The 15,041-nt window shown below is 43.4% G+C and overlaps 1 protein-coding gene across 2 annotated transcripts; it reads left to right on the top strand.

The window, feature by feature from the left end:
• Nucleotides 1–2,345: 2,345 nt before the first annotated feature.
• On the top strand, nucleotides 2,346–13,367 carry FCRLA (Fc receptor like A). 2 transcript variants are annotated; one of them, XM_033409798.2, is made up of 6 exons: nucleotides 2,346–2,567; nucleotides 6,206–6,220; nucleotides 6,491–6,643; nucleotides 6,964–7,230; nucleotides 7,703–7,987; nucleotides 8,827–13,367. In XM_033409798.2, the coding sequence occupies exons 1-6, from the start codon at nucleotides 2,489–2,491 to the stop codon at nucleotides 9,123–9,125; spliced, it is 1,098 nt and encodes a 365-aa protein (XP_033265689.1). In that variant the 5' UTR covers nucleotides 2,346–2,488; the 3' UTR covers nucleotides 9,126–13,367. The 2 variants fall into 2 exon arrangements, with proteins under 2 accessions (XP_033265689.1, XP_033265688.1); XM_033409797.2 differs by having other exon boundaries at nucleotides 6,452–6,643.
• The last annotated feature ends 1,674 nt before the right edge of the window (nucleotides 13,368–15,041 follow it).

Raw genomic sequence — 15,041 nt, 5'->3', positions numbered from 1 at the left:
ACCTTCACATCTTTTATAAATATCTTTTATCTACCCAATTAAAAATAAAGAAAAAATAGGGCTTCCCTGGTGGTGCAATGGTTGAGAGTCTGCCTGCCGATGCAGGGGACACAGGTTCGTGCCCTGGTCTGGGAAGATCCCACATGCCGCAGAGCGGCTGGGCCCATGAGCCATGGCCGCTGAGCCTGCATGTCTGGAGCCTGTGCTCTGCAACGGGAGAGGCCACAACAGTGAGGCCAGTGTACCACAAAAAAAATAAAAAATTTAAAAAAATAAAAATAAAGACAAAATAAACATCAGCCCACTTGTGACAAGCCAGGAGCAGTTGGGGATGATATCAAAGGTCTAATTGGTATTGGGATGGGATGAGGACGGGGACTTGCCCCATTGCCCTGTGAAAATTCTGGGGTGATCTTGATGCCAGAACTAACTCAAGAAACTGAGGTTGGACTCCATAAGCATGTAACAGACCCAGTGTTGCTCTTTTCCAAGTGAATCACATCTGTTCTAAATAGCTCATGGATCAAGCTTCAAGTGAGTAAAATTTTCTAAAAGCTTAGGAGAAATTTCAGTGTAAAGAACATGAGAGTTTCATTCCGTATGTTCAGAGACCTTCTTGCTTTCCATTTTGAGAGTAGGATCCTGTGAGAGTTGATGCAGGACGGTATGTAGAGATGAGAGCCTCTATTCAGGTACGACTCAATGGTAGGGACAGTTAAGGAGAAGGGGTGGCATGAGAAGGAAAAGATTTCTGGGGTTAGTTTGCAAGCCCCTTAAAGACCTAATTCTAAGAGTCTATATTTTGGCGAGTGCTGGGGGTGGAGGTCCATCTAAACACATTTCATTTTCTTAATTTTCATTAGGTCTGGCCCGGACTTCTCTTCCTCTTCTGAGGCTGCTGGTTCTTTTACATCACATCACATCACCTGCAAGGCTTACTGCCTCACTGCCTCCCCTCACACCCATATTCAACCCCTACTCTCACCAGATTCCCCGGGGCCACCTGCACAAAAACATTTGTCTCTCAGATAATGGAAAATTTATTCTAAATTCTTATTTTAGATCGAGAAGTATCCACTCTCTGATGCCTCCGTTGCTAACATGTCTGTTCTGACGTGTGGTTTTTGCACGGTTGAAGGGTCACGCTGGCCCTCCTTCTGCCTTCAGGCAGGACTGCCTTCCCCCGTTTATGATGGCTCACTTCATCCCCAAGTAACCATCTGAGGGCCTGGTGGGTATTATGATGGGGAGGGAAGAGGAGTGTGGTCCCTGTGAAAAAGGGCATGGGCCCTGCTATTGAGGAGACCTCAGTCAAACAGCAAACGTTCGGAGGCAGGGACAATGATTCCCATAAGGCACCCTGGAACTGAAGAGAGATGCTGTGGCCTCCCTATTGCCCCTATTCCTGACCCTCCTCAGGTTTCTCAAGCTATCGGATGCCTTCTGTCTCTAATTTCTTCAGGATCAGTGGTTTGTACTTTGGTCATGAGCCTGAGGCCTGGGCTTACTGCTAGGTCCTCTGGAAATCGACTTTCTTTTTCCCCTCTGCTCTTTCCCAGGGGACTCTCTCTGCCTTGTACTCAGATTTCCACTGAGACTGAATAGCCTTAGTCATACTGTAGAAACAGAGAGTTGAGGTATGAGTCTAGAAAAATTTATGTACAAATTTGTGTGGGCTTTGGATGGTAGGATTATACCAGGGGACTAATCTGATATCTAATTCGGTGCCATTACCAATCTTCTTCCCCGTTCTGTCCTGCTGTAGTCTGGTTACTAGAAACATGTAAGGCTTGGAGCAGGACAGGGTAGGACACTTGAATTCTCACCATTGCTCTCCCTGTGACTTTCTGGGTAGCTTTCAAGCAATTTCCTGCCTCCTGTCCCCAGTTATTTCATCAGTGAAATGGATGATTGTTGTACTGACCTTTTCCAGAGTTTGTGAAGGCTGGTGGGTATCAGACAATTGTGTGCTTTGGAAGGTCTCTGAACTCTATGGGGGAATTTTTGAACAATTGAGAGGGCTATCATTTCATCCACAACCCTAAGTGTGCTATTGATGCTGGAACCCACCTGGTTAATCTGAAGAATGAAAGCTGATTGCAAAGTTGAAAATAGGCCGCAGGGACTTCCCTGGTGGTCCAGTGGTTAAGAATCCACCTTCTAATGCAGGGGATGCAGGGTCTGTTCCCTGGTTGGGGAACTAAGATCCCCCATGCCTCGGGGCAACTAAGCCCGTGCGTCGCAACTACCGAGCCCACGCACTCTGGAGACTGCGCGCTACAACTAGAGAGAAGCCCGCGCACCACAACTAAGACCTGGCAGAGCCAAAAATAAATAAATAAATAAACAAATAAATAAAATTTTAAAATAGGTCCCCTATGAAAGGAGATCAGACAGTTAGATTTACTTCCTCTTTTCTAATTTGAGAGGTATCGTGTTGAAGAAAATCAGTGTGTTAGAAGCTGCAGGGGACCTAAACACAGTCACCATGAAGCTGGGCTGTGTCCTCATGGCTGGGGTCTTCTACTTTTCTCCTGCTATGCTCTGGGCAGCCCAGATGCTACTGGGTAAGTAAAATCTTTGAATGTGTGGAAATGGAGATATTCCTGACTTTGGGGAAAAGACCCAAAGGAAAGAAGCAGGGACTAACTTCAGCCCTCCAAAGAAGCCGTGTTCAGGTGGGATAAGAAGGCTAGTATAAGCAAGTTTGGTGTGCAGGACTGAATGGCTCTTTCTGAATATAAAAATCTTCAAACTTTTTCCATCCTAAACGTCCCCTTGACTATGATGTCTTCTTTAGCTACCATCTCAGTTCTTTTCTTCCTTTTCTCAGATAAATTTCTTGAAAGAGTAGTCTGAACTTGCTTTCTCCACTTCCCCACTTTTCACTCACTCCTCAATGCTTGCAGTCTGGCTGCCACTGGAAACTTCCACTGGAAGTTTTGGTCAGGGTGCTATGACCTTTATACTGACACTGCACTTTTTTTTTTTTTTTTTGCGGTACGCGGGCCTCTCACTGTTGTGGCCTCTCCCGTTGCAGAACACAGGCTCCGGACGCTCAGGCTCAGCGGCCATGGCTCACGGGCCCAGCCGCTCCACGGCATGTGGTATCTTCCCGGGCCGGGGCACGAACCTGTGTCCCCTGCATCGGCAGGCAGACTCTCAACCACTGCGCCACCAGGGAAGCCCAACACTGCACATTTTTAAAATCTTATCCTGCTGGGCTTCTCTGTATTGGGCACTGTTGATCAGTTATTCTTCCTCGGCAATCTCTACTCCCCTGGCTTCTCCCTGTACTCCATGTGTCTCGCTTGGTCCCTTTGGTGGCTTCTCTTTCTCTTTCTCTAAAAAAAATTTTATTTTATTTATTTATTTTAATTAATTAATTAATTTAATTTTTTTTTTTTTTGGCTGCATTGGGTCTTCGTTGTTGTGCATGGGCTTTCTCTAGTTGTGGTGAGCAAGGGCTACTCATTCTGGCGCGTGGGCTTCTCATTGCGGTGGTTTCTCTTGTTGTGAAGTGTGGGCTCTAGGTGCACGGGCTTCAGTAGTTGTGGCATGCAGCCTCAGTAGTTGTGGTGCACAGGCTTCGTTGCTCCGCGGCATGTGGGATCTTCCCGGACCAGGACTTGAACACATGCCGCCTGAATTGGCAGGCGGATTCTTAACTGCTGCGCCACCAGGGAAGTCCCTCTTTCTCTTAAAGACTGGTGTTTTCTACAGTTGTATCCTTGCCTCCCTACTTTTTAATTTACAGTCTCCTTAGTAAGCTATTTGTCTGTATAATTTTTACCACTACAACTCTATAATTAAGAGGTCTAAGTCATATCTCCAACCCTAATCATGCTTTTGAGTTTCACATTCAAACACCAAGCTTTGCACAAGACATAGCTACCTGTATGTTTCAAGGTATCTCAGCACAATATGACCAGAGCTCTGTCCTCTTGGTCCCTCCCTCTCCTAATTTCATCTTCTTTTTGGCTGTGCCACACTGCTTGCGGGCTTGTGGGATCTCAGTTCCCTGACCAGGGATTGAACTCCAGGCCATGGCAGTGAAAGCCCAGAATCCTAACCACTAGGCCACAAGGGAATTCTCCTAATTTCATCTTTCACTATTTCTGATCTCAGTTAATGGTATCCACCCTGATATCCTGGTCAAAAACTTGGGAGACAACCTAGATTCCTCCTTCTCCTTCATCCTCTACACATGATCAATTATCAAGTTTGGCAATGTCTACCTTCTAAGTTGGTCTTAGAGCCCGTCTCTTCCCTGAAACATAACTAACGGTATCCTAGGACAAGCCCTCATCATTTCTGTCTTGGGCTAGACCAACAGCTTCCTAACTAATCTTCATATCTCAGCCTTGTGTCCTTGAAATACATTCTGCACTCTGCAGCCAGAGTGATTTCTAAAATCCAAGTCTGCTAGCCTAAGATACTTATCATGGCATTAAGGGTCCACCGTAACTTGGCATCTTTTAAAACTTTTCAGCTTCTTCTCTCACCCTTTGAGCCTTGCAATTTATTCTCTAATAAATCCCAACTTGCTTATATTCACACACCAGACCCTTACCTATCTCCAAAGTTTTGCTCATACTGCTACCTCTGCCTGAAATGAGCTCTCCCCATTGCTCCCTATTCCTCTCTCACTTACAGACTCTTGGCATCCCTAAAGACTCAGCTTAGGTGGCATCTTTACCAGGAAATCTTCCTTGAACCCTCCTCTCTGCTTTGATGGCTACCTGTGATAATTCTTTCATATTACTTTCTTCCTTGTGCTGAAACAATCTCTTCCCATGCCTGTGCATCCACTGAACTGAGAGTTATTTGTAGGCAGGGACAATGCCTTTTTGTTTGTTTTTTAACTTTCTCTTATTTATCTTTGAATTCTCAGCACCTGCTTTATCCCTGCACAAGAGTTGTTTTATTGAACTCATAGAGACAGGACTGGGTGACTGTATTAAGATACAGCAGTGGTATTGTTGTGAGAACTCTAGACATGGAATCAGATGCTCTGTTTTCAAGCCCCTCTTCTTTTAGTTACCAGCTCTATGCCACTTTGAAAAAGTCACTTTTCATATTTCTGAATTTGGTTTTCCTATCCATAAAACGAGAATAATAACAACTACTACATAGTTTATTGAGTGAAAGTGCCTGATAGCCCAACAGTATTTTATTTTAGAAAAAGACAGGAGGCTGAGTCTAGTTGAGTGACAGTGGAGGAACTGAAAATGGGTAGCAGAGTGGTGAAGGGAGCTGAGAGAGGATCTAAAGAAAGTACTTGGTACTATTTAATGAGAATTAGGAAGTAGAGAGGGGCCTTGCTAAGGGAGGTTACAAGGTCAAAGAAGAGTCCTGGGCCTTTGGAAGTGGAAGGGAACAAAAGCAAGTAGGATAGGAAAGGACAGAGTGAATAACTGAGTACATGTTAATGACCATGGAGCCAGAAGAGGAAGAGAGGCATTATAAGGGACAAGAAGCAGTCGTGGAGATGGGAGAAATTTACCTTGCCTTGGTCAACCATGGAACTAAGAGATAGGTTGAGGAGACATGTGGTGAGAAATCTGTAACTCTATTCAACCCCAAGCAAAGAAAGAATTGTTCCATAGTTACCAGTACAGACTGAGAGTAGAGGTTCAGGTGTAGACAGAAAGACACGGGATGGACTCTACCGTTGCCAGGGAAAGTTCAAGGGACAGAGGACATTAAGTTAGAGATGGCTGAAAAAGGAAGACCTGAAAGGGGGAGCAAGGAAGAAGATACTAAAAGCTAGTTTGTAGATAACATATTCAAGGATGAAGAACCAAGTGAATTTGGGGAAATGAAAATTTGGAAGAAAGTCCCCAAGGAAGGTCTGAAGACTAAAGTAGATCATGTCTGAACAATGAAGTAAAAAGAACACTGATTTTGGACTCAGACATACCTGAGTTTCTTGCTCCACTCCCTACTCTATTTTTAAATTTGGGGTAAATGAATTGACTTTTCTAAACCTGTTTCATTTAAGATTTATAAAATGGGAGTGAAATCACATACCTAGAAATCTTGCAAGATTTGTGTGATAAGGTGTGAACATGGCTGGCAGTGTCTGGTATGTGGTAAACACCCAACAAATGTTAGAATCTGATCATCTCCCTTTCCCTCCTGTCCTGTGTCTGCCTGCTCTGGGGTCCTCGTTGTCTTTGGCCTCTGGCTTCCTGCACTGCAGCTGGATGTCATGCTGGTGAGTTCACCATTCTCTCCCCCGCACCCCTTCTTCAAACCACAGTCCGTTCACTGACAGCACCTGGAAGCCAGCGAATCAAGTCAGCTGTATCCCTCCGAGAGATCCATATGGGTCTCTTGGAAAAAATGTTTTGATGTCTTCCTATTCCACTCTAAAAAATATAATTCCCTGAGGAGAGGGAGGAACTCTTGTGGAAAGCAATTTCCTGTCCTCTTTCTCCAATCACAGCATCATTTTCTGGTTCTTCTCGGACCATGCCCTCCTCAGCTGCCGGTTTTGAGGCGCTCCAGTGCGAAGGACCTGTCAGCACCCAGGAGGGCAGCTGCCACACTGACGATGACTTGACGGACCCAAGGGAAGTCGACTTCCAGGTCAAGGGCTACACTTTCAGTGAACCCTTCCATCTGATTGTGTCCTACGGTGAGGTCCCAGGAAGGACGGACCAGTGCAGGCCAGGTCTTTCTCCCATTTCCCAAAGTTCTCCTTTCAGCCCCACAGCCCACTCAGGAAGGTGCCCCCTGAAACTGGCCAGGGGATGAGATATCATCTGCCCCATCTTCAGCCCAAGAAGCCAGGGTGCCCTCTGTGCTAGGCCCTAGAGAAATTGTTCCATACTCCCAACCAGTGGTGAAAGTTACCTGGCCCCTCAGAGAAAGATTAGAGTGGTCTGTTGTGGGCAGCACTGAGGGAGCTCCCAAGGAAGGCAGTGGGTCACACTCAGCTCTTGCTTTGGACCGCAGACTGGCTGATCCTCCAAAGTCCAGCCTGGCCTATATTTGAGGGAGACCCTCTGGTTCTGCGCTGCCAGGCCTGGCAAGACTGGCCACTGACCCAGGTCACCTTTTACCAAGATGGCTCAGCCCTGGGTCCCCCTGGACCTAACAAGGAATTCTCCATCGCCGTGGCGCGAAAGGCAGACAGCGGGCACTACCACTGCAGTGCTATCTTCAGGAGCCCTGGTCCTGGGAGCCCAGAAACGGCATCTCCTGTGGCTATCACAGTTCAAGGTAAGAGCTAGAGGCCGTGTCATTGTGGCAGAGGCGGGTGGGGAGAGACAGAGGGACCAGAAATGTCTTTCACTGGAGATGGTAAGGTCACTGAAGGGTTAAGGAACATGTTGCTGACAAATGTCCAAGTTGGGCTTCAAAAGGGGCAGCATCTTAGCATTGCCTTTTCAAGTCATTTAGCCCAACTCCAAGTTCAGCATGTTTCCTGCTGCTTTGTCCTACAGTTCTATGCTTCCCAATGTTCACTGACTAGGCATCTGCATTACGGTCAGATTTGCCCATCTCTAGATCTTTTCTAGTCCTGTCTATTGAAGAGAGATAGGACTTGAAAGTTTCAAATGGAACTTCTCTAAGAGAACTCCTTCCCGATAGAAATAGGGGAAGGAAAGTGTGACTGGGGGTCTTTGCCTGTCATGGGTCCACCTGAATGTAGGATGACTGAGCTCTTCTTCCTCACCTATGTCTCCCCCAGAACTGTTTCGAGCCCCGGTTCTCAGAGCCACACCTTCAGCTGAGCCCCAAGAGGGAAGCCCGGTAACCCTGAGCTGTCAGACAAAGCTGCCCCTGCAGAGGTCAGCTGCCCACCTCCTCTTCTCCTTCTACAAGGACAGCAGGACAGTGCGTAGCAGGGGCCCTTCCTCAGAATTCCAGATCCCTACTGCTTCAGAGGCACACTCTGGGTCCTACTGGTGTGAAGCAGCCACTGAGGACAACCAAGTTTGGAAACAGAGCCCCAAGCTGGAGATCAGGATGCAGGGTGAGTTAGTGCGTATATGACTGGTGTGTGTGAAAAGGCAGGGGTAGGGGGGGAATAGGACAATTGGGTTTTTGAGCTAAGGTTCAGTGTAAGCAGGTTAAGAAAGGACACATGGGAGGCAGGAACCATAAGCCAGAGTCCCTAGTGATGGAAGAAAGCACAAATAGGAAACTTCTCCCTCAGACTGTGGTGTATACCTCATCAAACGAAGACCTGAGCCAACTCCACAGCTGCTTCCCCATAGACTTTACACTCCCTACATGACCTCTGGGCATTTGTAGGAATATAGTATCTACTGTGAGGACGAAGTAGTCTGGAGTTCCTATTCAATTCTGGGAGTCCCCATTAAGAAGGCTGCATTTGACCTGAAATATACCCAGAGGAGGTGTCCAGGGTAGTGAGGGCGCTTGGGTCATGTCAGAAGGAAAATAATGGGAGGAATGGGAGATGCTCATTCTGAAGAGGAGGTGACTCGAGGGGCCAGCAGAGGTGTCCTCAAAACACTGAAGGCTGGCACAAGGGTAAGGAATTACACTAATGGCATATACAATAAGAGGTTGACCTAGGGCCAGTTACCACATGCATGTTGTAAGGAATTAGATTGAAAGGGGAAGAACTGGCTAATATCCATAGTCCTCTAATGATGAGGCTTCATTGTGCAAGATTTTCAAGCAGAAGTAACCATGCTTCACATTCAAATTTGGACCAGAGTCCTCAAGATTTTGTTGCCATTGGGCCCCACAGCTATTTTCAGAGAATAAGAAAGACTGACCAGGAATATGAGGGTAGGGCCAGAGTCAGACTTCACTCTTGTCTGTGTCTCCTATCCCATAATCCAGGTCCCTCCAGCTCTGCTGCACCCCCCACCTTGAATCCAGCTCCTCAGAAATCAGCTGCTCCAGAAACTACTTCTACGGAGCCCCCTGGGCCTCTGCCTCCACCGCCCACCCCTTCTTCTAAGGATCTGGGCTCCTCTTCTCCTCTGCACTTCCCAGATCCCCATCTGCATCACCAGATGCGTGTTCTCCTCAAACAAATACAGGATATGAGGGTCATCCTTGGTCACCTGGTCATGGAGCTGAGGGACTTGTCTGGCCACCTGAAGCTTCAGGCCACAAAGGGTCCTGCCAAACATTAGTAAATAATTCACCTGCTGTGTTGCTCAACTACCCCCAATAAATCCAACTCTTTCTAGTTGTCCTCTTTCTGTTCCATACTTAAGCATAAGTAGTTTTACAAGCTGCCCAGTGTTTCGCTAGAGTAACAGGGATAGGTGAGTATAAATAAACGTGTACAAAGTGGTAATTAGAGTTTAGCTATAATTGTATATTCTCCCTGAACATGACAACATATTCCTGCTCTATCTAGACCAGGAGTTGCCTTCTGTTGCTCAGACCAGAATCTGGTGATTGAAAGAGAAACAATGAGATGATAGATTTAATGCAGCAATCTCAACCAAGGGCAATCCCTCCCCACCCTAGGGGACATTTGGCAATGTCTGGAGAAATTTTTGATTGTTACATTGCAGGGAGGGTGTGCTCTTGGTGTCTAGTGAGTAGAAGCTGGGGATGCTGCTAAACATCCTATAATACACAGAACAGCCTTCCACAACAAAGGATTATCTGGTCCAAAATGTCAATAGTGCTGAGGTTGGGAAACCCCAGCCTAATGGAGGTGTTGGACTCTGGGATGGACCTTTGCTTCTTCTACTTATTCTCTCCTCCTAGCCTTATTCAGCAAATATTAATTACGTGCTGGTATTTTGTCGGCCTCTGCTACATGCCCAAGTTGATGCTATGTTAAGTATACCCATAAGACAGTGTCTCTGTCTATAGAAAGTTTACAATTTGGGATGGAGGGGCGGTAATACTCCTACCCATTAAACAATTAAAGCAGGGTATATAAAAATTTCCCATAGGATCCTATTGGACTCAGAAACACGTGATCGAGTAGAACAATGCCAGAGCAGCAATTATTTGTTTTAATCCATCTCTGAAATATTTTTCTTTAAAAATATACATAAATCTATTTTGGTACCATAGTAATACTTTATTTTCTATGCTTGGACTGCTATTGTATATTCTCAGCCAATGAGAGCGAGTCTGCCAGATTCTACAGGAAGTTTTGGTCAGTGAGTTAGCACACCATTTCATGACCTCAGCCAAAGAGCGTTCTACCACGTTTCTCCTAAATCATGTGGTATGAGGTTATCCAGTGTACTTTTTCTTTGTGCCATTTATTCTGTGTATAGTTTGGACCCACAGTGATTTACAAAATATGTACCTGTGATCGGTCCAGACATGCGACAAAGAAATAAAGGAACAGAATCATGCTGGATGTTAAAATTTGAGTTTTATGGTGGTTCCTAGCTCCCTCTAAAATGCCAGTTTTATGGTGGCTCCTAACACCTTCAAGTGGAAAGATGAGAAAGAAACTGGAAATTGGTAAAAGTCCACAAATATCACTGCAGCGTGAGAGGATCGATTAACAACTGTATGAATGGGAGTTACAAGAAATGATGACCAGAGATACGTCATTTGGTGGATGACCAAAGTGGAAGCTTAACTGCCAGTGCACTATGTTGGATCTCCAAAGATACTATGTTATAACCATTCTACATGGAATTGATTTCAGCTAATGGTACCATGTTCATGAATGCATCCTGCAAGCTCATGCTAAATAAGGAAGTCATGTCCACACAATAAAAGCTAACCGAGATCAAGAAAGGAAGAAGTGGGTGCAGCTGACTAAGTGTCTCACTTCTGTACTTGTCATCCATGTGTCTGTGTGGACCTCTATCGTCACACTGCACTTTAATTTTTTACTATCTTATTTCTGTTCACTAGAGGGTGAACACTTTGAGAGCTCCTTGAGCGCTCTGATCTACATTGACTCATTGGTGTCTAGTTTAATGAGGCATATTTAAACTCTTGTAAATTTTGTTTCATTGAATTGAATTGGGTCAGCATAATAAGGGAAGGCATCCTGAAGAAGATGGGAATTAAGCTGAACCTTAAAGGATGAGTGGTATGTCTGGCATCAGCAAAATCTCCAGATTCTCCCCAGGGGGCCCAGATTTGGTCAGGAGCTTGGAAGCCTCAGGGAGAGAATCTGTTATCATCAGGGATGAGGAAGGCAAGAACATAACTGGAAGAATGAAGAGAGAGAGACAGAGAGGCAGAGAGAGAGAGCTTTTATCTGTCTCTACCTGTCCTGGGGAAGTTGGAGAGGGGGTGGGAAAGAGGAATTGTTATACTATATTGGGTTTATGGCCTGTGCAGTTTAGGATTCTGTAACCCACAGAGGTCCTAATGCAGCTACACTGGATGTTATCTCTGAAATAATCATTAGATACAAAGCACATCTATTATCTTGTAAAGGCGAATACTTGCATACCCTATAACCCAGAATACCATGCTGGATATATATGCCGAGTACATGTACACCAGAAGACAAATACAATAATGTTCATAATAGCACTATTTGTAAAATCAAAACTTTGGAGTCAATTCAGTTGTCCAATGAAAAAATGGATAAGTTGTGCTAGCTTCACAGAACAGAATACTATACAACAGTAGAATAAATGAACCATAGCTACAATGCAGCAACATAAAAGAATATCAGGAATATTACCATTCAGTGCAAAAAACAAGTCCCAGAAGATACCATATGGTGTGATGCCCTTTATACAAAGGAATATATTGCTTAACCATTCACTCATACATACGATAAACCTTTTTAAAAAGGCACAAAAATGGAAACACCAAGGTCAGGATAGTAGTTACCCCTGAGGGGCTAATGGGAGAAACCATCGGGGAGGAGCACACAGGTAGATATAATTATTAATTTTTTTAATTTTAAGAATGTATTTTATTTATTTATTTTTGGCTGCATTGGGTTTTCGTTGCTGCGCGCGGGCTTTTTAAGTTGCGGCGAGCAGGAGGCTACTCTTCATTGCAGTGCACGGGCTTCTCTTGTTGTGGAGCATGGGCTTTAGGCGTGTGGGCTGCAGTAGTTGTGGTATGTGGGCTCTAGAGCGCGGGCTCAGAGCGTAGTTGTGGCTCACGGGCTTAGCTGCTCTGTGGCGTGTGAGATCTTCCCGGACCAGGGCTCAAACCCGTGTTCCCTGCATTGTCAGGCCGATTCTTAACCACTGCCCCACCATGGAAGCCCTAAATTATTAATTTTTAAAATCTTCTCAGAGTAGGAATTTAGGCCTCCTTGAATATATATATATATATATATTTCTCTAAATCATCTTCAAATTCCTTTTTGTTTTCTGCCATTGTCTTTTCTTAGCAGTAATAAGAAGCCAAGTTTATTACCTACAGTATGAAGTAGTTCTTTCCTTTACTGATCCCCAAGTAACCCTAACTTACTAAAGATTGCCCCCAGTATACCCTTACTATTTTTGGATTTGGTGAACATTTTTTTGTTAACCTTAAAGACATGACTGTAGATGTTTCACACATTTTCGCAGCCAGACAAGACAGCTAATTTTTGTCAGTACAGAAGCACCTTCATTTAATTTGACATTTATGTGCAAAGTACTGTGCAAGGTTCTATAAGAAAAAAAGAAGACAAATTTAACATGATCTCTGCTCTCCAAGGAGAGTTCAATGGAAGCTTATGAAGAAAACCCCGCCTCATAGATTTGTAGTTGCATTTTAAGAGCCTTTTCATATAATTGTAGATATTCTTCTTTGATGCTTCCTGAAAACTCGACAAGGGGTAGTTTCTTAAACAGGAGTTGCATTATGGAATCTGAAACCATAGCAACAAGTGTTTCTTACTCTGTTACATTAAAATTCATTGGTCCTTCTTGTACTTTAAACAGATCTTTCACCCATGCATTGGTCGGTTGAAAATATTTGTTCACAAAGTTATACAGATCTTTCAAACGTTGATACCATCTCACTATATACAATATTTTAAAAATCGAATGTAATATCACCACCGATATCTTCAGAAAAGTCTTTACTTACTGGGAAGCTGTCAAGATCATGATCATGAATACAAATTTTCCCAAAATTCTAATTTTCATTTGAAAGCTTGAGTTTCATCATTGGCAATAATTACTGTCAGATGTTTTCCTTGAAGTGACAGACTCATTTTGTTCACTCTTGAGAAAATGTCTGAGAAATACCCAAGTCTGAATGACCAATGTTTTAGTCATTCTTTCAATTAAAAATGGTATTCCGAGAAAAAGAGTAGCTTGTTCTGGTTCAGCTCAGAACTCAATTGTGTAACAGCTTTCAATGAAGACAGCCTTTGTACTTCAGTACAGAAGTGCATACTTCCTATTTCATTACACAGAATATTAAAAATATGTATATTTTGAGCTCAAAATTTAATAAAATTAATTTTTTAAATTATTTCATCAAGGTTTTGTTTTGGTTTTGATTTCTTACTGCGAGTGCATAACATAACGGTGAAACATACAGTTTGGTGCCACTGCCTTAAATTGTGCTTTGGAGTTAGCAGTTTTATCCCCTGTTGCTTTATGCCATCAGTGCAAGTGTCAACCTAGTGAAAAAGGCAAGTAACCTCTTAGTATTATTATAAACATAGTTTTGACTTTGCAGACCCCTTAAAGGGTCATTAGAACCCCCAGGTATCTACAGACCAAAGTGAGAATTATTGAACTAGATCATTCTTAAAGCCCAGCCTGACACTACTCTCAGAGATCCCAATATTTATGCATTTCTGAAGAGAAGAACCCATTTACTTTTCTATTTCTAAGTCAGTTCTCTAGGTATAATAAAATAATTTTGACCTCAACTTCAGGTCAACCATTTTAATGCTTTTAATTGGATGCTTTTTAAAAGTCTAAGTTGGCTATATTACATGTTTTTTATTCCTTTGTACATCTATGAGAAGAAGCGACAGCTTCTGCACAGCAATGGAAATAATCAACACAGTGAAATAGGAGAAAATATTTGCAAACCCTGTATCTGATAAGGGGTTAACATCCAAAATATATAAGAAACTCAAACAACTTAATAGCAAAAAAACCAATAACTGGATTAAAAAATGGGCAAAGAATCTGAATAGACATTTCTCAAAAAATGACATACAGATTGCCAATGGGTATATATTATAAAAAGGTGCTCTATGTCACTAATCATCAGGGAAATGCAAATTAAAACCACAATAGGATATCACCCCACACCTGTCAAAATGGCTGTTATCAAAAATACAAAAGATAGCAAGTGTTGGCAAGGCTGTGGAGAAAACGGAACACTTGTGCACTGTTGGTGGGAATGCAAATTGGTGCAGCCACTATGGAAAACAGTATGGAGATTACTCAAAAAATTAAAAATAGAACTGCCTAATGAACAGTAATCCCACTTCTGGATATATATCTAAAGGATGTGAAGTCAGTATCTCAAAGAGACATCTGCATTCCCATGTTCATTGAAGCATTATTTACAACAGCCATATTATATATATATATTATACACACAATGGAATATTATTCAGCCATTAAAAAAAAGAAAATCCTGCCATTCACAACAATATGGATGAACTTGGAAGACATTATGCCAAGTGAAATAAGCCAGACACAGAAAGACAAATATTGCATGATCTCATTTATGTGTGGGATCTGAAATAGCCAAACTTGTAGAAGCAAAGAGTAGAATGGTGGTTGTCAGGGGCTGGGGGAGAGAGGGAGAGAGAAAGTTGAGTATGAGGAATTGGCTCACGAGATTATGGAGGCTGAGAAGTCCCATGATCTGCCGTCTGCAAACTGGAGACCTAGGAGAGGATAATTTAGTCTGAATCCAAAGGCCTGAGAACCAGGGGAGTCAATGATGTAAATCCCAGTTCAAGGGCTGGAGAAGATGAGGTGAGATGTCTCAGCTCAATCATCGAGGAAGGGAAAAAAAAAAAAAAAGAGGCAAATTCCTCTAAACCCTGGCTTTTGTTCTAAAAGAGAAAATAATATCTAAAACACAATACCATTTATGTAAATTAATAATACAAAATATTTCTCAAGCGAAAGTATGTGCATGTATAAAGGATTGTAAACATTATATAGTGGGTGCTCATG

Source organism: Orcinus orca, chromosome 1 (assembly GCF_937001465.1).
Source record: "Orcinus orca chromosome 1, mOrcOrc1.1, whole genome shotgun sequence".
Taxonomy (NCBI): domain Eukaryota; kingdom Metazoa; phylum Chordata; class Mammalia; order Artiodactyla; family Delphinidae; genus Orcinus; species Orcinus orca.
This window is presented reverse-complemented; position numbering and strand designations above follow the sequence as displayed.